Genomic DNA, 22,842 nt, shown 5'->3' with positions numbered 1-22,842 from the left:
TGTTTGTGTGTCAATGTCTGTGTTTGTGTCTGTGTTTGTTCGCTAACACTCAGGCAGACAAACGCGTACTCATGTTTATTTAGTTTTACCGCTCTCTCTCCCGGTTTCTCTCTAGTTCCATGTTTGCTCTGTCCCAACACCTGGCTGTGTGCTGCTGTGTGGAGGCAGGCATATAATGCAGTGGTAGCAGAACGGCAGTGCATTTGGTTCACGGGGCTAAACGCTGACAGGTCCCACAGATGTTCCACATAGCTGATGTAGTGTCTCTTCCCTCCCTGTGCGTGTGTGCGTGCGTGCGTGCGTGCGTGCGGGTGTGCGTGTGTGCGTGTGTGCGTGTGTGTGTGTGTGTGTGTGTTTGCGTGAGTGTGTGTGTGTGTGCAGGTGCAGTGGTGCTTCTGGGGACTTGCTCCACGTTTCGCTTCAACCACCCGAAAGAGGCCGCCGTACTGCGGCTGAGGAGGCAGGTAGGCCAAGGCCACGCCCCCAACAGACTACCACACACATCCACAATCTTAATTCAAGCAGACATATACACACACACACACACACACACACACACACACACACACACACACACACACACAATACAGCATATACATACGTACTTTTGCTCTCAGAAACTCAGAAAGCACACACACACACACACACACACACACACAAACGCAAACATTCCATTACTTACATACCTACTTTTTCTCTCAGATACTCAAGCAGCACACACACACACGCACACACACAAATTCACAAATATACACACTCACACAACCCTGAGACAAAAATACCACATGTGGATAAAACAGCCCGAGCGCTAGAGCTCCATCTTGGGCAATAATTGCGATAGCTTATGTAATTGCTAGGCGATGAAAAAGATGACTGGAAAACGAAGGTTATGTATATAACCACGGTTCTATGAGTTCCGGATGACCGCCAGAGGCGGTGCTTTCAGCACTGAATATTCATCTTACGGATCAGCAGGTCGAGAATTAATATCAACAAAGTAACACGTGACCTGGGTGACGTCACCCGGTGACCCCCGTGTCAGGGGTTAAGACACCGGTGAACCCAGGAAGCGACGTCTTGGCAAATCTTCTCGAACACACTCCGAGTGACTGCCAAGCTCTGGCGGTCATCCGGAACTCATAGAACCGTGGTTATATACATAACCTTCGTTCTATTTCGTTCCTTCTGACCGCCAGAGGCGGTGCTTTCAGCACTGGATGACCAATACCAACAAAGTCATGAGGAGTGCCTACCCGTCGTCAGTACTACTGAGACGGCCTGAAGCCACCGCCAGCACCACAGTAACATGTGGGGCAACAGTAGAAAACCAGGCAATGGTGCAGCCTGATGCCGAGGAGGCCGTGCCGTACACGTCCTAGCACGTACCAACGGCCACATGGAAGCCAGTGTAACCTGGCCCAAAGGATCCACGAGCTCCCTGAGTGAGAACCACAGGGGGCAGCAAGTAAGCAGTTAGCATAGCAGTTGACGGGGACACCTGTGCCACCCCGTAGCGGTACCATACCACCCGGTGCCACAAACGGGAGGAGCCACAATGGAAGAGGCGAACCACGGAAAAGGTCAACAACAGGGCACTGGACGCCCATAAGGAAGTTGCTCCCATGCCCATCAGACAAGTGTCGGCCTCTGAAAGCAGCCGCTGTAACAGGCCCAGAGAGGGCAAGGACTCAAGGCGGCGCACATGATAGATGAGCCGCCCGCTCCACACAAGACCGCAAGACAGGCCAGAGAGCGTCTGAGGGCAATCAGGATGGCCAGTCCCTACATTCATCCAAGGTACGGCCATCATCAGGGGGCCCACAGGTCGCAGGCAGTGTTGGACTGCCACCGCAGACCAACCGTCCAGGGCAGCAGCAGTGGGCACGACCGCACCGCGCAAGGGCAGCAGCAGTGGGCACGACCGCACCGCGCAAGGGCAGCAGCAGTGGGCATGACTCCACGGCGCAAGGGCAGAGCGGAACAGACGCGAGTTCCACCTCCAGAGTCGAAGGCGGACATGGTAGCCAGACGCAATGTAGAGCAGTCAGCGACAGTAGGACCTGGCAGGGGCCATAACGGCATATCCAACCCAAAGAGGCCTCAGCAAGCGGAGGCCAAGAGGGACAACGTGGGATGCCGAGGTCGGCATGCCCAACACCTGGAAGGGGCGGAGAGCAAGGAAGGAGAGCCTCCACTTCCAATGCCCGCAAGTACGCTGGTCATAAGCAGAAATCGACGCCTAGAGACACCAGGCCGGGGGTCTGCATGTCGAGAACAGGACAAAGCGCACCAGGTCGAGAACAACAGCGTGAGCGAAACAAAACCACATGCAGCACCGGCTGCACGGCCGGTGCGACACAAAAGCCGCGTCATGGCTTGCCCAAAGCGGACGGACCAAAAGGGACATTTAGGGGCCGCCGGAAGAGAGCAGACTGCTTCCAGCAAGGCCCCGACAAGGGTGTCGCGCAAGCCAAACCAATCACCGTACCACAACCAAGGTTTGTGTGACTCTGCCCCGGCACTCAGGCCAGACAGGCGAATGCCAGCAACCAGGAGTCAGAGAGAACTCACAGGGGGCGTCCCAAAACGGTCCATGGGGGCCGAGAGAAGGCCACCAAGACATGGGACATCAAGAACCCCATGCACGTCGTACGCAGCGCTGCATCATAGACCTCGCAGACGAGCTCATCTGCGACGTGTCTAAGTGGCCAGGGCAGTGCACCCCGCCAGATCAACGCCCTGACCGGCAAGGCAAGGAGGGCGGTCAGAAGTGGTTCAATACCCGGCAGGGCCATAGATGGAGGCCTCCTGCAGCCCGGCCAATGCCTGATCGTCGACCCATCGCGCACAGCGTCACGGTCGGCCAAACACCAGTAAAGGCCACATAGGGGCCATGGGTATAGACAGGCGGGACAGGCAGGGTAACCAGTAGTAGGTACAGCCACTGCAGCAGAGACGCGTAAACAGTCCAAGCGTCAACAAGCCGGCCCCAGCGGGAAAGGTGCGCGACACAGGGCGCAGATGCCCATGACAAGCCAACTGCTATGCTCCTGCAGCAGACAGCAGAGCATGAACCAGTCAGATGCAGAATCCACAGTCGTAGGGGCGTGTACGCCCACCGGTGCCCAGAGCACTCATGTGAGACCATCCATAGCGAGGCCAACAGAGCGAACAGTCGTAAGCCACCGAAAACTCGAAGGGAGAGCCCGGAGTGGGGTCACTCCCGTACAGTAGTAGCAGTCAGAGTGGCATCCTGACCCCCGGATATACCACACATGAAGTGGGGAAACATGAAGAACAATGGGAGAAGGAGCGGCAACGCTCCAACATACCAGTAGCAGCCGCAGCTGCAGTGGTGCCGGCACCAATGGCACTCTTAAGTAGCCCATGGCAAGTCCACGCATAGCCCAAGAGCTCGGGGGGACGACGTGCAGCAGTCGACCTACGCGCCACAGTCGAGGACAATGAAGGAAGCACCTGGGTCCTGTACCCAGGGCAGCAATGCCGACATACACGTGCACCGGTCACAGAGGCTTAAGCCCAACGGCACACTCCGCGAGCCAAGGGGCAAAAGAGTCCCATGCTCAACCAGGCCAGGAGGACGACGACATGCCAGACGTACGACAGTGGGCAAAGGCGGACAACAGGACGCAGAGCATATCTTGCATACCGAAGCCACAGCAGAAGAGGCGAAGGCACCAACTGTAATCACAACGGTCCACGGTGAAGACGGCCAAGGCCAACAGACTCCAGACAGTCCCGCAGGAGTGCCAAAGAGCATAAAACAGGGTATGGTGTGAAACCACTCACCCAGAGCAGCAGCAGTCGTACAGGCGGAAACGCCAACGGTGCATGCAAGGAGCTGACTGGTGGAGACACCCACGGTCAGCCAAACCCAAGAGAACGACTAGAACCAGTCGTGAGGTAGGGAAAAGCAAGCTACACAGAGGGGCATGAAGCGGAGCAACACGCGCAACTGTAGTAGTCATGGCGATTGAGGTGTTCCGGGCGTCCACAAGAAGCCAATGGATGAAACAGCCGACAGCAGGCGGTATCCAGGAGAGCGACAGACAGTCGCAGGACGCTGAATGGTAGAGACCAGCAGAGGAGCGGGGAGCACACATGCGGTCTCATGCAAGTCACGCAGCTATGCAAGAGAGCAAGTATGCAAGCATGCGAAGCAACCGAGCAAGCCATGTAAACCGGAATGGCAGGGTGCGTACGGCCCAGCGGCACGCCGTGGCAGCTGTAGTAGTCATGGCATCAACAAGCATGTCACAGGGTGGAGGCCACCTGTGGCCAGAAACCCACTCTGTAGCAGTAGCAGGTACGGCACTCACATGTAGCCATCGGGCGAAAAACACCCATGGCCAACTCACCCAGAAAGGGCCCAGTGCCAATGCAATGCAACAAGCAATGCAACTGGGCTGTGACGGTGTCACCTGAACAGAGGGCATGGTGCGGGCATCGGCGGCAGGCGACAGCTGTGGCGGCGGTGGGCGACAGTCGTGGCGGCGGTGGGCGACAGCCGTGGCGACAGCCGTGGCGGCAGCGTGCGACCGTCCGGGTCGCTAGCAGGCAGGGCACATTTGAAAACACGGTCACCGTGTGTCAGAGGCTGCAGGTCGGCAAAACAGGGTCGACAACTCCACCAGTGGCCAGCGGAACTGTAGGCCGAGGGCCAAATCGCGTCAGCCCGGCCGTAAGTGCTCTCGCACGTAGACCTGAGCAAGCAGCACAGGCCACATCTGTCAACCTCAGCCGCAGGCATCTCAGCTCCAGGCAGGAGAGGCACCAGTCCCAGGGGCCTAGACGACAATGCATCAGTCAGGCAGGCAGGCACACAGGGCGAGGACACCCCAGTGGTAGCCGAGAGGGAAGCCAGCAGTCGGACAGTCAGGGCCGACAGGTAAACAAGGCAATACACACAGCAGGGCGAAGACACCCCAGTGGTAGCCGATGCAAGAGCTCCAGGCCAACTGGTGAATACCACACAGAAGGGGCTGGGACACCCAATGGCAGCCAAGAAGAAACCCAGTAATCAGGCAAGATGAGGGTCCCGTGTCGGGAAGCGAACACTGCAACACACAGAAGGGAACAAACAAACAACACATACCCACAGGGCGAGGGCACCCCAATAGTAGGTAAAAAGTTGGCAGCAGGTAGGAGATGACACTACAATGTCCAGCAAATACTGCGAATATAAAACACAAGGGGCGAGGACGCCCCAAGTGTAGCCAACAGGAGCCAGCAGCCAGGCGGCAACACCAAGCTGACAAGCAAATAATAATGGACATTAACATTTTGGATTCGGCCTATTTTGGACACCAGATGGAAATTAGCCCTCGGGCTACAATCTGCCATATTTACATATATGTACATGTATGTATACGTTCATTCATGTGCAATGTCCTGAAGAATTAAAGTAAAGTAAAGTACATTACATTGCAATGTAGTCGGTAGGCGCTGTACACCCAGTGACTCACCATAGAGGACATACCATAAGCACAGCCAATATCATGGGCAGACAGGAGTAGCACAGTGATAGAAATGCAAGGCAAATATACACGTCTGGGGCGAAGACACCCCAGGTGAAAACAGACAATAATAAACCAGTGTACAGGAGCATTTATCCCATTTGGGCTAGTGAATCACATTGAATTACACACACTAGTCCGTAGCAGTGGGCTGCCTGCTGAATGGTGCCCGGGGATGCCTCGCTCAAGGGCATTTCAGCTGCGGTCCAGTCGGGCCTGAGCCACGACTGCCCCCTGAAGAACACAACCCGGCAGGAATAACAACCGGGGCGAGCAGAGTGCAGCCAGAGAGAGAGAGATTGTATTGTAGATTGAATCTCTGGAGCAGCGTGACGCCAACGGTGCAAGGGCACAGCGAAACACACTGGCCCGTGGAGCAACCGTACAGACAGGCTACACTGTACAAACAATGAAGCCGTAACGTAAATACAGGCACGCGAACCCAAGTAACCGAGCTCGCGTCGAGTGTCACAACAATCGCCCAGTAATAGTAACATTCCGCGGCGAGAAACACCGCGAAAATAAATCGAAACAGTAAATGACAGTCCACTTACCCAAACGATGGCCAACATAGGCAGGCAGGCGTTAATACCTAATCCCAACTCGAAAGCGTATCACGCCACGAGACCGCTCGTCAAATCCAGTTGCGGGAAACACTACTGAAGATAACGCGGTAGCAGTTAATACATGATCAGAAAACGGCCTACCTTCCACGGGAAAGGACAAGTTTAGCCTCCAGTCGGCGAGAACAGTGCCTCGAGCCAGGGGCTAGGCAGGCTAGGTAGCCTAGCCAGCCCTCCTCCACCGAGCGAATAACACTCAGTCGGAGTCGGACACATCGTAAATGTGAAAGAGATACTCAAAGGAAAAAGCGACCAACGCCGTTTCATGGGGGGTGGAAAACCCACAGCCCCAACCCTATGGGTGCGAAACGAACAAAGCGTCAGGTCAATCCCAAAATCTCAAACGATCAACTCGAAACCTGCAATCGAGAAGATGAAAGACGTCGCTTCCTGGGTTCACCGGTGTCTTAACCCCTGACACGGGGGTCACCGGGTGACGTCACCCAGGTCACGTGTTACTTTGTTGATATTAATTCTCGACCTGCTGATCCGTAAGATGAATATTCAGTGCTGAAAGCACCGCCTCTGGCGGTCAGAAGGAACGAAATAGAACTCTCTTCTCCCCATCTCTTCAAAGAGCAGCTTCTTGCTGTGGCCGAGAGCGGAGAAAAAATATTTTCCTGCCTTTCGCAGGAAACTGCAGCCATTTTTGTGCATCTCATTTCTTGTCTTTTGAGATTTCCCTGGAGAGATAGAGGGAGAGAGAGAGCAAGAGAGAGAGAGAGAGAGAGAGAAACAGAGGGAGAGGGAGAGTAAAGGAGAGCAAAGGAGAAACAGAAAATAAAAGAGAACTGCAAAGAGAAGAAAAAGCACAAATAATTGAACTGAGTGTTGTCTGATAAGCCAAATGATGTCACCGCCTTGGAGCTTTATGTGAAGTTCTTTGAATCTCTCTTTGAGCCTCCACAGCAGACGGGTTTTATCCACTAATTAAATACTTCCAACAGTGTTTATTTCCGCCATTATGGATTTTCAGAATGATTGTTTGTTTACAAAGCTCTCCATATGGTTTGTATAGCAGCCTTTAGTTGTTGTTGTTGGGGTTGGGTTTTTTTTTTCGTCTTTTGAACTTTTTTTAATTGAAGGACTATTAAATGAAATCAAATATTGAGCGAGTGTGACGAAGTGGGCTCCGAAAACTTTGCTTTCATGTTAAATCAACACTGGGCTAAATGCGTTGCTCTCCAAATGGAGGACTCCTGTATTTTTGGACCGCTGATTGCATCCATTAACATTTCATTTGGTTGCTTAGCATCATCGCTCTGCCATCTCCACTCGTGCAATGGGAAAGCATGATTGTTGTTAATGTGCGCTTAATTGACAACCCGGCCAAATGCTTCATCGGTGCGTTGTTAGAAACCCGAAAGCGCGAAAAAAATCCATCACTGGTTGAAACAAATAGAATAGACATGAAATAAATAAATAAAAAACAATCAATAATTGTAGCAGGCTCTATAGTTTGCAGTACAGTACGCACATACTCTCTTAGCTGTCAAATGAAGAGCCAGACAAGTGTTATTATGGTCTGTTGAGAGCCATTGCCATGGAGACAGCTGTCAAGTGTCTGACTTGAAAAGTACAGTTGGGCACTGGCAGGGCTCTGTGTGGGTGGGTGCTCTTAAATGTTACCCTCTATGTGGTCAGGTCCATTTTGCTGTGTGTGTGTGTGTGCGTGTGCGTGTGCGTGTGTGTGTGTGTGTGTGTGTGTGTGCGTGTGCGTGTGCGTGTGTGTCTGTGTGTGTGCGTGCACGCGTGTGTGTCTGTGTGTGTTAGTATGTATCTGTGTGTGTGTGTTTGTTAATGTGTGGGTGAGTTAGCCTCAGCAAAAAACAGTGTGGCTGCAGCAAGAATCGGGTAGCTGTACTTTCTCACAAGGTCATGCAGTTTGTTATGATAGATATGCATAGTCATGATCTTCTGTGTCCAGGTGTTTTATGTTTTCATATCCAGGTGTTTTTTTTTATTTCATTCAATCTTGATTTAATGATGCATATCTGCATGGGAATGGACAGAGTCCACAAGCCTCTTTGCTGCCAGAGATGATGAGATTATGGTTTTGTATCCCTCTCACAGTTCAGCTCAAAGTCAGAGGGAGAGAGAGAGAGAGAGAGAGGGGGGTAGGCATGTTGTAGTTTTGAGACTTACAGCATGTGTGAGATATATGCGTAGCCTACTGTATATATGACGATAAAACAAAGGTTACTTCTGGATTCTTACAGAACGGCCTGCTGTCTAACAAAGACCTCTCTGGGTCGTCTGAGAGGCTGTTCAAAGCCATGCTGCACCACTCGGGGTGAGTTTTGACAGACAGACACTTTGTTCTCCCTCCTCGAACTGTAACACATCAACCAGCTGCTTTCTTCCCGCACACGCACGCACACACGCACGCACACACACACACACACACACACACACACACACACACACACACACACACACACACACACACACACACACACACACACACACACACACACACACAGATCTTTTTGATCATACTCCTTTCTTTCATCGTGTTCGATGTTTTCATGTGATTCCCTGTTTTATTATGCATGTAGAGCCTTTATATGCCCGCAACCCTCATACACATCGCCACGCGTGGGTGACATACTCATGCTTTGCTTCTTTCACTTCGGGGACTTCATGTGGAAGTCTTTCTTTCTTTCTTTCTGTCTTTTATTTGTTTGTTTATTTATTTATTTATTTATTTATTATCTTTATCTATTTGCTTTTTTTGAATTCCATGCTCTGAGCCATGAATGCTGGATGTTGACATGACGATGTGATAGCTGGTAGATGAGTCAATATACAAGCATTATGACGTGTGTTTTTGATGTGAAACAATCACAGCAGGCCTTGCTAGTTTTGTTAATACATTTTAGTTATATGCATACCGTGCATATGCATACCACACAACATCAAAGGTCTTCTGAATAATAAACTCTGAAGTATATATTTGGTAATACTTTGCGTTTAAAATACATAACATTACATTATACTTAGCTGATGCTTTTACCCAAAACAACAACTATTGACACACCCAATATTTGTGATATTGAGCATTTGGGCGTTTGGAAAGGTAAGGGCTATGGAATAAGGATATGGTTCCTTTTTTATTGATCTTGTATACATGTTACAGCATGCAATATTTTGTATTTTTGCTATACATACCCAACACCCCTGAATTATATAATGTTACATACTGTCAGACACTCGTTACAATGTTACATACTGTCACACCCTTTTCACTAATACTTACCACCACCATCAAGTATTGCTATTCATTTTGACTGAGAATATGGCATTTTTCATACATGAAAAGGTGGATCTCCTCCTTGTCGGCCATTTTTAATTTCCAGAGACAGACATTTTTAGTCTCAAAACTTTTTGTAAATGGTCATGAAATGATCAAATTTGGTAGTAGGTATCACAGTTTCAATGAGCAGAATAGTTGAAATACCTACTCTGGCCACCGTCCCACACAGTGCACCTTTTAAAAATAACCATTTTGTTTCTTATGTTGTCTGTGATGTGTGTACTGTATGTGAATGATACCCACCCCCCACACATGCATTAAATGAGTGCGTATACATGCAGTTCAGTATCCCAAATATGATCGGGATATGAAGTATCTTCAGTATCCCGAATAAGCCCTTATTCGGGATACTGAGAAATCGGGATATGCTAGGTGGAGTATTCCGAAAGAAGCCGGGATACTGACGCATGTACACACCTTATCCCGAATACAGGGGCTTCCCATAGAACGCTGTTGCTGGTATCCAGGCTACACGCATTTGAAGAGAATTCTATAACGACCAAGAATGTAGACTGGGATATAACGTTCTGTGCTCAAATAAGCACCTTGTCCCGAATATGATGATAACCGGAATATGCCTCATATTTGGGACTCTGAAGTGCATGTATACGCACTCAATGTCAGCAGTTAGCTGCCGAATCCACTATATATCAAGCTAACCACCCATGTGGCAACACTTCACACTCTTGCTCTGACCTACAGGAGAGGCTGGTGGTTGACCTTAAGTGATAGAGCTGGTCTCCTTACTGCAACTGTCCCTGTACTGTGCCTGGGGGGATGGTCTCCTTCTTAGGGCTGTCCCTGTGCTGTACCTGGGGGAGCTGGTCTCTTCACGACCCCCCCCCCCCCCCCCCCAACCCATCAGCCATTTAAGGTTGGAGGACAGGTGTTCAGATCAGTATTGATAATAGCTGGTACTGCTTTACTGATGCAGTCACAGATACAGGCCATGTTGTACATCACCTCTGAGCAGATAACCTGATTGTCATTGTAGCGTTGTGTGTGTGTGTGTGTGTGTGTGTGTGTGTGTGTGTGTGTGTGTGTGTGTGTGTGTGTGTGTGTGTGTGTGTGTGTGTGTGTGTGTGTGTGTGTGTGTGTGTGTGTGTGAGGGAGGGAGGGAGGGAGGGAGAGAGAGCGAGAGAGAGCAAAAGGAGAGTGCTGGCGTTGTAGCCTTAGTTTCCTGTGTGTGCTATCTGATGATCTGCAATCACAGAGGTGTAGGAGTGGAGGGACGGGGTGCACTGTAAGTGTCTGCAGGTTTAAATCGAGTGGTGTGTGTGTGTGCTTGTGCGTGTGTGTGTGTGTGTGTGTGGGGGGGGGGTGGAGAGAGAGAGGTGCGTGTGTTAGAGACTTTTGTATGAGTTGTTTGTCTGTGTGAGTGTGCCAACTTCTGTGTGCTCCTGTGTGTGTGTTTTTAGATTAGATTTGGATTCTCAGGCATCTATTCTGGTCCCCCCCAGCATCCCAACAGACTATACCCGGTAAAGGCTATTACTGATACACTATTGTCACAGCCAAGAGAAGCTCAATGCATATTCATGATGCTTCTATGCATACATCTCTCTCTCTCTCTCTCTCTCTCTCTCTCTCTCTCTCTCTCTCTCTCTCTCTCTCTCTCTCTCTCTCTCTCTCTCTCTCCCCCTCTCTCACAGCCTACTGTGGAGACAATGGCAGCTATGTCCTCTGTCGCTGTAATTGTTTCTGCGTCTCTGTTTGCAAAATGTTTTTTGTTTGTACGTCTTTGACTTTGTTGTTCAAAGCCATTTGCGAGTGTCAGCATTGTTGTTTGATGTGTTTCGGATGAGTCGAGTGGATTGTTCTCCCAGGCTGCTGCGTGCTCCGTGTGTGTCTGTGTGTGTCTGTGTGTGTCTGTGTGTGTGTGTGTGTGTGTGTGTGTGTGTGTGTGTGTGTGTGTGTGTGTGTGTGTGTGTGTGTGTGTGTGTGTGTCTGTGTCTGTGTGTGTCTGTGTGTGTCTGTGTGTGTCTGTGTGTGTCTGTGTCTGTGTGTCTGTGTATGCACGTGTGTATTAATTTGTTTGTGTTTGTGTGTATGTGTGTATGTTTGTCTCCTATGCCTGTCTTTGCAAAAAGGTGTTTAATAATGCATTGTAATGATCCAACAATGTTGTCTGTCCTTGCCAAGCGTGTGTTTGAGTTTAGCGCCGCACCCGTGTTGTTCCATGTTATTTATTTCATGAATTGCTTTTTGTTTTGTCGTTTGGCATTGTTGTGTGTTTACCACAGCTGTCGTGGATTTGCAGCGTTGTCAGGTTTTAGGCCGGGGGTGCAATCAGGTCCGGTCTTGCATACATGATTGTGACCTGGAAAGGACTCAAGAAAGTCTGTGTGTGCGTGCGTGCGTGCGTGTGTGTGCGTGTGTGCGTGTGTGCGCATGTGCGTGTGTGCGTCTGCGTCTGCGGGTGTGGGTGTGGGTGTTTGTGTGTGTGCATGTGTGTGTGTGTGTTTGAGTGTGTGTGTATTTGAGTGTGTGTGTGCAAGAGAAGTATAGTTTGTGGCTGTGGGAAGTGTTTGAAAGACGTGTGAGGAGTGTGTGCATGCATGTGTTACGCTTATGTTTGTTGCTGCATGCGTGAGTGTGTGTGTATTAGGGGTGGTACGGTTCACAAAATTCACGGTTCGGTTCATATCACGGTGTCAAGGTCACGGTTTTCGGTTCTCTACGGTTCTTTTTTTTTAGTTCATGATAAATGGTGCACTGGCTAATAGAATCGGACTTATCACTAAATATCCTACATATGGTTTGTATAGGCTTATAATGTGAAAATGGTGTGATTTTAATTGTGTCATCCTCTGATTTGGTCTTATACGCTAATGTTTTAATCAGAGAGACTGGATAAGATACTCCTAGAATGTCTGTTTTACATATTTTTCTGGGCAGTACATGAATTGCGGTTTGCAATGGATTGCACAGTTCAAGATTCAAGATTCAAGATTCTTTTTAATAGTCCCGAAGGAAATTTGTTCGGTATGTGTGTGAATTGTACGGTTTCGGTTTTCGGTGCGGTTTGTGCCATCCCTAGTGTGTATGTGTGTGTACGTGATCTGAGAAGAGAAGCATAGTTTGTGAGTGTGTGTGTGCGCGTGCGTGTGTGTGTTGCCGTGGTTCACAAGGAGTCATACCCAGGCAAAGTATAAAATAAGATAAATATGTTTCCAACCCACTGGCCTTAAGCTGACCTCCAAGATCTATTGTATACCAAGGGCTGTGAGGACGTGTGCATTCTAAAAACACTGTGTGTGTATGTCTGTGTGTGTGTGTGTACGTCTGTGTGTGTGTGTGTGTGTGTGTGTGTGTGTGTGTGCGTGTGTGCGTGTGTGCGTGTGTGCGTGTGTGCGTGTGTGCGTGTGTGCGTGTGTGCGTGTGTGCGTGCGTGTGCGTGTGCGTGTGCGCGTGCGCGTGCGCGTGCGCGTGTGCGTGCGCGTGTGTGTGTGTGTGTCCGCCCTTGTGTGTGTCTACGGAATGCATGGTTGTGTTCCCTGAGGAAATAGGTGGTGTGTGTTTTTGTTAAGTTGGAGAGGTTAGTGTGTGTGTGTGTGTGTGTGTGTGTGTGTGTGTGTGTGTGTGTGTGTGTGTGTGTGTGTGTGTGTGTGTGTGTGTTTGGGTGTGTGTGTGTGTATCCCTTGAGAATGCATGTGTATCTCTTGTGAATATATCTTTCTGTCCTCTGAGGAGATGGGTGTTGTGTGTGTTTGAGACTTTGAGAGAATGCTTGCGCAGTGTGTGTGTGTGTGTGTGTGTGTGTGTGTGTGTGTGTGTGTGTGTGTGTGTGTGTGTGTGTGCGCGCGCGTACGTACACGTGTGTGTGTGTGTCTGCGTGCGTGTGTGTGTGTGTGTACGTGCACGCGTGTGTGTGTGTGCGTGCACGCGTGTGTGTGTGCGCGCGCGCGAGTGTGTGTGTGTGCGCGCGAGTGTGTGGATGTGCGAGTGTGTGTGTGTGTGCGGGGATGCTTGTGCGTGTGTGTTTCGGGGGGTCTGTGATGGGTAGGCAGGTGGAGGGTGCTGTGCTGTGCTGTGTGAATGACTTGAGTTGGTGTGTGTGTTTAGAGGTGAGTCTGTAGCCAGACTGCTTTCCCTCATGAATGATGCATTAGGCAGTGGAGCAGATGCCTCTCACCTTCTCCAGAAGACAACACACACACACACACACACACACACACACACACACACACACACACACACACACACACACACACACACACACACACACACACACACACACTGAACTCTGCATCATCCTTCCTTCCATTGCCAGGTGTGACAGTAACAGGTTACTTAAACCTACACACACACACACACACACACACACACACACACACACACACACACACACACACACACACACACACACACACACACACCTGCGAGCTCACTTGGCTAACTGCTGTTTACTGTTGATGAAGTAAAGAAATATTTACTCTGATGCAAAGGTAGAAAACCTGTTAAGACCCCCTTCCTATCACCACACATTTGTTTCAGCTGAGCTGTTGATTGCGACAGCTGGTTCACATTAGCACAACCTCTCCACCGGGCAGATGGGCCAAGCTTTTAGTTATTTACAGCACACAGACTGATAAATCAGCTTTTATATACAGTAGAGAAATGGCTGTTCCTGTGAAAGATTTCTCTGGAGAATCTAATACATCGGTCCCCTTTGTAATGACATGCATTAAGTCAGTCGTATGTGTATGGATATTCATTTCTCACATGGCAAGAAAATGGTTTAAGTAGGAGATCTGTTGAAATAGAAAAATACGCAGGAGATTCGAATACATTGTCCCCTCCATAGTGATGATGTATATAAAGTCGTATGTATAAGGAGGATATTTATTTCTCACACGGCATTGAAAATGGCTCGAGTAGGAGACGTGTTGAAATGGCAAAATGTGTGGAATGCATTTGGGGCATGGCTGTGCGATGAAGGGCAAGGTGAAGATGTTACATTCACTGCCTTGAGCCGAGGCTTTTCATTCAAAGCAATGCTTTCATTCAACACTTTTGTTCAAAGCAATTCTACTACGCAAGGACATAAGCTAGTAGCATGCAATGTGTGGGGAAAATGCACAGTACACCAGTGGTTTTTTTTTTTTAAATAAACACCCCCTGGGCTTCATCATAAGCCTACCAACGCCCCCTTGACCTCATCATAACCCTACCAACGTCCCCCTTAGTTTAAAAAAACAATAAAATAGACTAATGCCCCCCAAAAGCAACTAGGCACTCAGCTGTATCTTTCTCACCCATATGAAAAAGAATTATATGATTCATATACTGCAAACATGCATGTTCCTTACATGAAATCGTATAGAAAAAATGTGCCAGATTTGCAAGAGTCACTTATACGTTTTCTAATATATGTCTATCATGATAGTCGATTATGGCCCCTTTTCGAAAAGAAATACTATATGGAACTTATACGCATGCCATATAACATGACTGCATGCAGTATAAATTCTTATAAGAGTTTGACATGCCAACAATGCATAATACTATATTATATTGACTAAAACATAGGAGAAAACTACTATATTCCTATAGAAATAATGCACGTTTTATGTTAAAATCATATTGAAGTCTTATTCAATTTACGTGTGGGACTCTGACCGCTACACCAAAGAGCCAGGCTCGTTGGCATGTTAGTCAGAACACACCCACAACCCTAGTGATGGTCACTCCATCACATTGCCTTCCCCTTCGGGAATCGCACGCGTGCGCTTCACACACTCATGGTGTCCCTCACGCAACTGCCCATCATGCTTCTCCCATCCAATGTGCCCCATCATCAATGCTTCACCTATCACTGAGGTCCCTCACACGGGGGTAACCAATCCTGGGGGTCCCTCACATGGAATTACGGCTCACACACCATGGGTACGCTTCCGATGGCCTCACGGTACCATCCCACTTCTGACACCATTCATAGCGAAGGGGAGTAGAGTTGCCCAGCTGGGACTTGAACCCAGACCTTCTGGGGTAGTAAACCGGGGCTCTGACCGCTACACCAAAGAGCCAGGCTTGTTGGCATGTTAGTCAGAACACACCCACAACCCTAGTGATGGTCACTCCATCACACGTATGTTCCGTACATGTTCCGTAGTTGGATTTTACAGACTTCCTATATTAAGTTTATATGAAGTTTACAACTTGAAATGTAATATTCGTATATAAATTTTATAAAGTTTATACATTTAATTATATGCAAACCTGATTTAATTTGTACATTTCTTAAACAGTTTCTGACACCAATATTTATATGAATTCTGCACATTTGTCATATGAAGCATGAGACTTTAAATGTAATATTTGTATATAACACAGGCCTAGACAGTCTAAATAAGCTTCCCGGAAAAAAAACAACCTGACGAAGAACTTCACTCATGATTTTTTATTTGTCTTTCTTGACTGTCACTTTGATTATATATAGGCCTATATTGCCTAAAGACAAATGTGTGTATGTGTGTGTGTGTGGGGGGGGGGGATGTCTGTCCCACATTGTCCCTCCGAAGCATACCCCTTGTCCCCCCTTGGACTTATTAGCAGGTGGTCACCCTAGCTGGAAATAAGCTACAACAAATATTGCATGGTGCACCTTTAAATTTGGCATACACATAGGGCCTACTGTAACATATACAACAACATGGCACAAATACAGCACACATCTGATTGGCATTCATCCAAAAACAGCACTATTTTCCAATCTTTTTACTTATATGAAATATACTGTATAAGCCCATAGTAACATAAATCGTGTATGGCATATATTACTGAAAATGAATAAAAAAATAGTTAGATTTGTATATGTGGGTTTGTGCCTTGTATGACCCTTATAATATTCTTATGGAACAGATATAATCCATATGCGTTTTTAATAAGACTTTTTCATATGGGCAGCGTCCCCCTACGGCTCCCCAGCGCCCCCTGCAGTGTTCTGTGGAGCCCTCGTTTAGAAACAACAATCAAGGCTAGTGCAGATGAGTGTGGTTAGGTTTTTATGTGAAGCAGGTGACGATGTGGGCAGGGTGAGAGCATAAAGTGCACTTGTGATGGTGTTGAAAGTGAGGGATGAGTTAGACGATGGCGGAGGGGGTACAGAAGAAGAAGATAAAGGTGATGAAATGTGTGAACAAGGAGCAAGAGCTGAAAGGGAGGGCACTGAGTGTGTCGCTGTGTGCTGGTATGCTGTACTTTATACATCCATCACTAATACCTATTGTATACAAACAAGATGCATGGAAACTAAACAACACATTCAGTATATAAGTATACATACGCACACGCTCGGTACACAGATACCATGCAACTTACAGATTGCATACTGTACAACATGCATGCAATATACCCATGTCTACCAATTCATTGTGTTCATTGTGTTCTTCCTTGGTGGGTTGTGCTTATGTGTGGCGCCTTGGGGTTGACATTGTACCAGGATTTTACGAGGATTTTACTCTCCGAAGCTGCAGTTTCCTGTCTCTGCCCAGGAGAGGGAGAAGTATAGATCTGGCAAATTACCTTCCACACGTCAATGAGAGCCACTTGAGGGGGAGGTTACTAATCAAGACTGAGTCTTTCTCGGCTGCAGCATCCAAACAGAAACCATCTTGTACGTAAATGGCAAAAGAGGACCTATAGCAGGCTGAACAAACGATACATCCGTCATGGCAAACAGTACATGATGTAGAGTTGACTGTACTCCTTATGTGTTTTGTCATCACTAGCAGCCATATAATAGTATTATACCATCATAAATACAGTATTATGGTGTTATGTAAGCGTATTGTATAAGGTTTTTGAGGGTTTATCATGCTTAATCTGCTCTCTCCTTAGTCAGTTGAAAACAGTTTGGATTGATGAACTCATATCAATAAAACTATATGAGTGCCTTGACGTTTTCCTTTGTGTCCTATCGATCAGCAGAAGGATTGATGAGTCGCATGGTCTTCTTATGGTGCTTCAGTATTGTTGATGAAGAGTGTAGCAGTGAGTGTATAGTGTAGACAAAAATACTGAATCAAACCAAGATAACGCAAAACACGCCCACTCAATGCAAAAGTGTGTGCTCAAGTTGGGTCTCCTAAGGGGGCGTTGTCCCCTACTTCTTCTTCTCTTTTTGAGGTGTTTGCGCAAGACGTGTGCTACCGCCATCTACAGCGCTAAGGGGACTTCATTGATTCTGAACCTCAGGACTCCGAAGGTCTCCTAACCGAAGGTCTCCTAAAGGGGCGTTCACCCGACATAAAGTGGGTACCGGAAAAGAAAAAAAATTACGCTTCTTGTTAGATCCACTTTCTTTGGTGTAGAGTAGATTACACCCATTGATCAATCCTTTAGAATGGTGTACTGTAGTTGAGAAATGTTGCCAGAACTTGAAAGTATTGATTTTGCTCTGGTGACATCCCTCCCTTGAGCAGACACCAGATGTATCGCACACTAGAGCCATTGAGTGCGAGTTTTCTCACCAACCTGTGCTTTTGAGACTGGTGGTTTAAAGATGAACTTGACCCACCCCATCCATGCTGAATGCTGCTCCACAAGCGAGGATGGAGGACGGAGGATGGAGCATCTCAGCTGCATGCCAACTTGGAGAACAGATGGAGGTGATTGAGGTCATAGACCTTGAGATGTAGACACACACACACACACACACACACACACACACACACACACACACACACACACACACACACACACACACACACACGACACACACAAACACTTCCAACAACCAGTGTCAGCTTTTGTTTCCAAGGATCCAGTGCTTAAAGCTGACATGCAATTTCCTGCTGGAGAGGGGGGGGGCAAGACATAATGGGCGATGGGGAGAAGTAATAGTGGCAAGAGGAGAAAAACAACGACAGGGTTGGAGGGGGCCGGCCGGACACTTGGGGATTTATGTTGTCCGTGATGGCCTCGCTTGCCGCAAAACAAAACAAATGGCACTGGGTGAGGGTGGGGTCGGGGTGAGAGTGGACGTGTATAGGAGAGGGGGGTGGTGATGGTAACAGTGGCGATTCTTGGGTAAGTTGGGGCCCCAAGCGAAAAATCAAAATAATGAAAATTCGCAACAAATCACCACTACTGTAATTTAATGTCTTAGCATATTCACCATTTATAGGCTTGGGGGCCCCAAGGGACTGCCTGTCTAGCCTGGTGACAAAATGCGCCTCTGGGTGGTAATGTTAACTTTCAGCCACAAAGTACTGTTAACAAGAGTGCAATTTGTCCAAACAGAGCAATACGCGGGGATGTGTATTTTAATTTCATGTAGAGTAAACATTATTCTGTCGTTGCGTTAATGGTTGTCAGGGGAAGGTTAGTCATTGTCCCCCACCAGAGATTAAAATAATATAGCAGAGATGGGAAATGTGAAAACAAAAATCGCATCCCGCTGTTAACTGCCATCCAATCGTGTGAGCCTGCGGTGAGCCAACACCAGCAAGAATATGTATTTATTTTTTTGTGAATACGTGACCAGCACACTTCTTTTCAACTGTTGTTTGACAGCAAACAACCACAGTGATGCAGTAGAGCATTTTTCTTGACATAATAACGACCTATTCGACATCTTGAAGAAGGACATACAGTATATTGTATCTGGCTCTCTGAGAGATGGTCCATCATGTCAGGCTTTTCACTGCAGTGGTAGCAAAGGTATTGGCACATGTTTCTGTTTTTTGTTCTTTTGTGTTTTCTCGATGTGAGAGACTCTGAGGTAAACTAGATGTAACAATGAACCTTGTTAGGCTTATCCATTCTGCTTTCACATGCTCTTTTCATTTGCTTCTTTCTTTCTCTCTCTCTCTCTCTCTCTCTCTCTCTCTCTCTCTCTCTCTCTCTCTCTCTCTCTCTCTCTCTCTCTCTCTCTCTCTCTCTCTCCTTTCTTTTTTTCTCTGCATCCTCTAATTTTCTTCCCATTTCTATCTCGTCATCTCTTATTCTCTCTGTCTTTTTTTTTTCAAATCAGATGCTGAAACCAATCAAGTTTCCTCAAGCCGTTACATTTCCGATTGCTTCCCTGTCTGCTCTCAACATTCTCTGTCTTTTCTGTTCTTGTGCTTCTATTCCTCAGTTAGTTCCATACGGCCCCAATCAGCAAGCCGGCCTCTTACAAGCTAGCGTCAACACTAATGCAGCCAGCGAGCGCTAAATTGGCTCGACGCTGCTAAATGTATCCTCAGTTGTCGGAGGCAGGAGAGGAAGGAGGCGGTAGCGGCGTTGGCTGTGTCGGTAATGAGCAGCGAGCTAACTTTGGGGGCCAGCTACTGTCTACCCGTCGTTGGCTGGTTTCAGTCCTGCTGGGAAACACATATGACTGTGCTAATTGTGTCGAGGGACTTAAAAGGGGGGGGCTGAAGCTAGAAAGCTAGGAAATGTCCCTTTTGAGCCAGAGGAACATCAAGGTAGAGGATTTGCAATTTGTTTCACAGCGATCGGGAGGCCCATTTGCAAGCTGCCGCTACTGCCACTGCTATTGCTGCCGCTGATGCTGATGTATTCTACGCTTTCTCAATATACTTCCCTGTATCCCTATTTTTCTCTTATAAATAAATATACATCTTTCGTTTTTTTTCACAAGGACAAAATCGCAAACAAGTTTGCCCTCATTAAATTCTGATATGCTGTCAGCCAGGGCAGTACAATGGCCAAGACTCAAGGGTCATTATTGTGTGCGTGTTTTTTTTTCCTTTTGGTTCAACTTCCATCTCCTCTTAACAATTTCCTATTGTGTTCATGTATCCGTATCAAAGCCAAGTAACAAGGCTAGCTATTTTTTATGTTTGGCTTTGGGTTTGAAAATGAGTATGTCTTAATTTGATATGATTGCGATGTTGTTGCATGACTCAACAGTGTGTCTGTGTATAGTAGACCTTGCAGCGTTGGGTGACTTTGCGGTAGGCTACTAGCCCAAGGCACTCCATCACCTCACCTCCTCTTCACCTCAGCTGACTCCGTGGCTGTGGCTGTCCTTCTGCCCACTACCTGCTCATTTACTCCTCCACCTTTTACTGTACGGTGCATCTCTCCATCTCTCTATCCTGCCTGTCTCATCGTAGCTTTTCCCCCTCTCCATCCTCTCCGCCTGCTCAGGCCTCTGCTCCGGTCTCGGCTCCACTCTGAAAGGGGTAATTTGTCTCCAGACAGACAGAGGGAGCCGTCAATGACACTCCAAGTCTAACTTTGGACAGGCGTTTATTAACTTTCCAGTCCTGTCCTTGAGGGCAGTGTGTGTGTGTGTGTGTGTGTGTGTGTGTGTGTGTGTGTGTGTGTGTGTGTGTGTGTGTGTGTGTGTGTGTGTGTGTGTGTGTGTGTGTGTGTGTGTGTGTGTGTGTGTGTGTGTGTGTGTGTGTGTGTGTGTGTGTGTGTGTGTGTGAGGGAGAGAGAGATACTGACAGAGAGATATAAAAGTGTGTGGTTATGCGCTTTTGGGGTGTCTGTGTGTGTGTGTTAGAGAGAGAGGGAGAGAAAGCGAGAGAGCGAAAGAGAAAGGGAGCAGAGAGGGCTGTCATAATGGCCTCACACGGCTTCAGGTTGTCATCTGGTTGGTAATCCTCACACACTGTCTTCTCAGTGATGATTTCATAATTTTCTACCTCTTGTAATCCTCTCCTCCCTGGCCGACTGGGGATGGCACTCTCTGTCTAGACTTAGCAAGGAGCTGCAAAAAAAGAGAGACCACTTATTATTCTCGCTGCATTGCCAGAGGCTGGATGTCTCCCCTGCTATTTCATATTTCATACGGGTGTTTAATTCCTCTTGTTCATCTGTGGAAGGAGATACAGTTGTGAAGCATTGCACGATATTTTAGCAAAAAAAGTCCATTGTTTTTGATATTACCGGTATGTCTGTGAATATTCTCTGCCTGTCAAAATGACCTGTTTGCATTGTTATTGACATTGCTTTAAACTCTCGCCCCTATAACACAGGGAGTACTTGAAGAAAGGACAGACTCTGGAGTCTGGTCCTGGACATGGGGAGCTGGACGACATCGATAGGAGGTTGAGAATGGAGGAAGAGGAAGAGGAGAGAAAGAGGGAAGAGGGAAGAGAGAGAAAAGAAGAGGAGAAAGAGGTGGAAGAGGATGGAGAGGAAGAAGTTGGCGCCAGTGTTGCAGTGCCACTCTTGCTAGAGGACCGTTGCCCTCGGCAACATCAGACACAGCAGCATCAGGACCAGCAGCCTCAGCATCAGGACCAGGAGGCTGATGAGAGGACGGCTGGGCTGAGAGATGATGCTCAGGGCAGGGCTCAGCCTGGACCACCAGGTAGGGCTGCTCAATAGTGGACAAAGTCATGGTCAATATCGATATCATGGTTATTCAAACGATAATTTTGATTAGTTACATTTATTATGCCTTTTTTGTATTGCTGTCCCTTTGCTATCGATGATTTATCATTTTGAAAAACATAATAGTGTTTTAAACCAGGAAATACACAAGTACAGTATAATCATATCAGGTTACTTACATAAGTTGTTGTATGGATCCTTTGAAATGAACTGATGCATTTGGCCTACTTACGCACTTATTGGGAAGAGCAAAAAGGAGGGCTTAAAAAATCATGTTTGGAATTTACAATAAAAGGTAAATTAAAACTTGCAAACAAATCATTCAACATGATTAGATGAGCATGTCGAGCATGGATTGACATTTAAAAAAAAAATCGTAATCAAGATCAAAATGGGATTAATTGCCCACCCTTGCCGTCAGGTGTTATTCTGAATGAAGATGCGTCTGAAGACACAAGCACCCAGCAGCAGCAGCAGCAGCAGCAGCAGGGGGGAGATGAGAGGACAGCAGAGCTGAGAGATGGTGCTCAGTGTGAGGGTCAGCCTGACTGCAACGGACCACCAGGTGGTGTTCTGAATGAAGATGCGCCTTTCTCTGGGGACACAGGCACCCAGCTGAGGTAAGCCGGGCTTGTGTGTAGACGAGGGGTTGTCTCAGTGGCGGAACAATTGCACACAGGGCCCCAGGGCACAACATTGATGGGGCCCTGCTCATGACCTGCAAATGTGAAGATAGGGCCTCCACCACCAATAGGGCAGGGTCCTGGGCCCAGGGGCAGGAGCCCCACTTGCCCCCTTCTCTATAGCTCCACCCCTGGGTTGTTTTGTCTATGCTCCTTCACTGCAGCAGGTGGTGCTGAGGGGTCTGATTGCTATGCTATGGCTAGTGCAGTGTGGTGTGGTGTGGTGTAGTGTAGTGTAATGTAGTTGTGTGTCCTCTGAATCAAAGAGAGCAAGTGTGGTGTTCTGGATAAGCAGACCAAAGCTTTAGGATTCCAGCGCGGAGCCGTATCCTTGTCTTTAGCCTGTGGACCCGAGCCAGAGCTCTCTCTCTCTCTCTCTCTCT

General features: G+C 47.9%; 1 protein-coding gene across 1 annotated transcript in view; it reads left to right on the top strand.

Annotated features, from left to right (window-relative positions):
- Nucleotides 1-22,842, top strand: part of kif16bb (kinesin family member 16Bb) — a 97,975-nt gene that overhangs the window by 66,517 nt on the left and 8,616 nt on the right. Inside the window, exons 16-19 of the mRNA XM_063191872.1 lie at nt 382-464; nt 8,380-8,453; nt 21,416-21,753; nt 22,198-22,396. Of these exons, the coding sequence (XP_063047942.1) occupies nt 382-464; nt 8,380-8,453; nt 21,416-21,753; nt 22,198-22,396 (694 nt within the window). The remainder of the gene's footprint in view (nt 1-381; nt 465-8,379; nt 8,454-21,415; nt 21,754-22,197; nt 22,397-22,842) is intronic.

This window comes from Engraulis encrasicolus, chromosome 24, assembly GCF_034702125.1.
Source record: "Engraulis encrasicolus isolate BLACKSEA-1 chromosome 24, IST_EnEncr_1.0, whole genome shotgun sequence".
NCBI lineage: Eukaryota > Metazoa > Chordata > Actinopteri > Clupeiformes > Engraulidae > Engraulis > Engraulis encrasicolus.
Note: the sequence above shows the minus strand (reverse complement) of the source record. Positions and strands in the feature narration are given on the sequence as shown.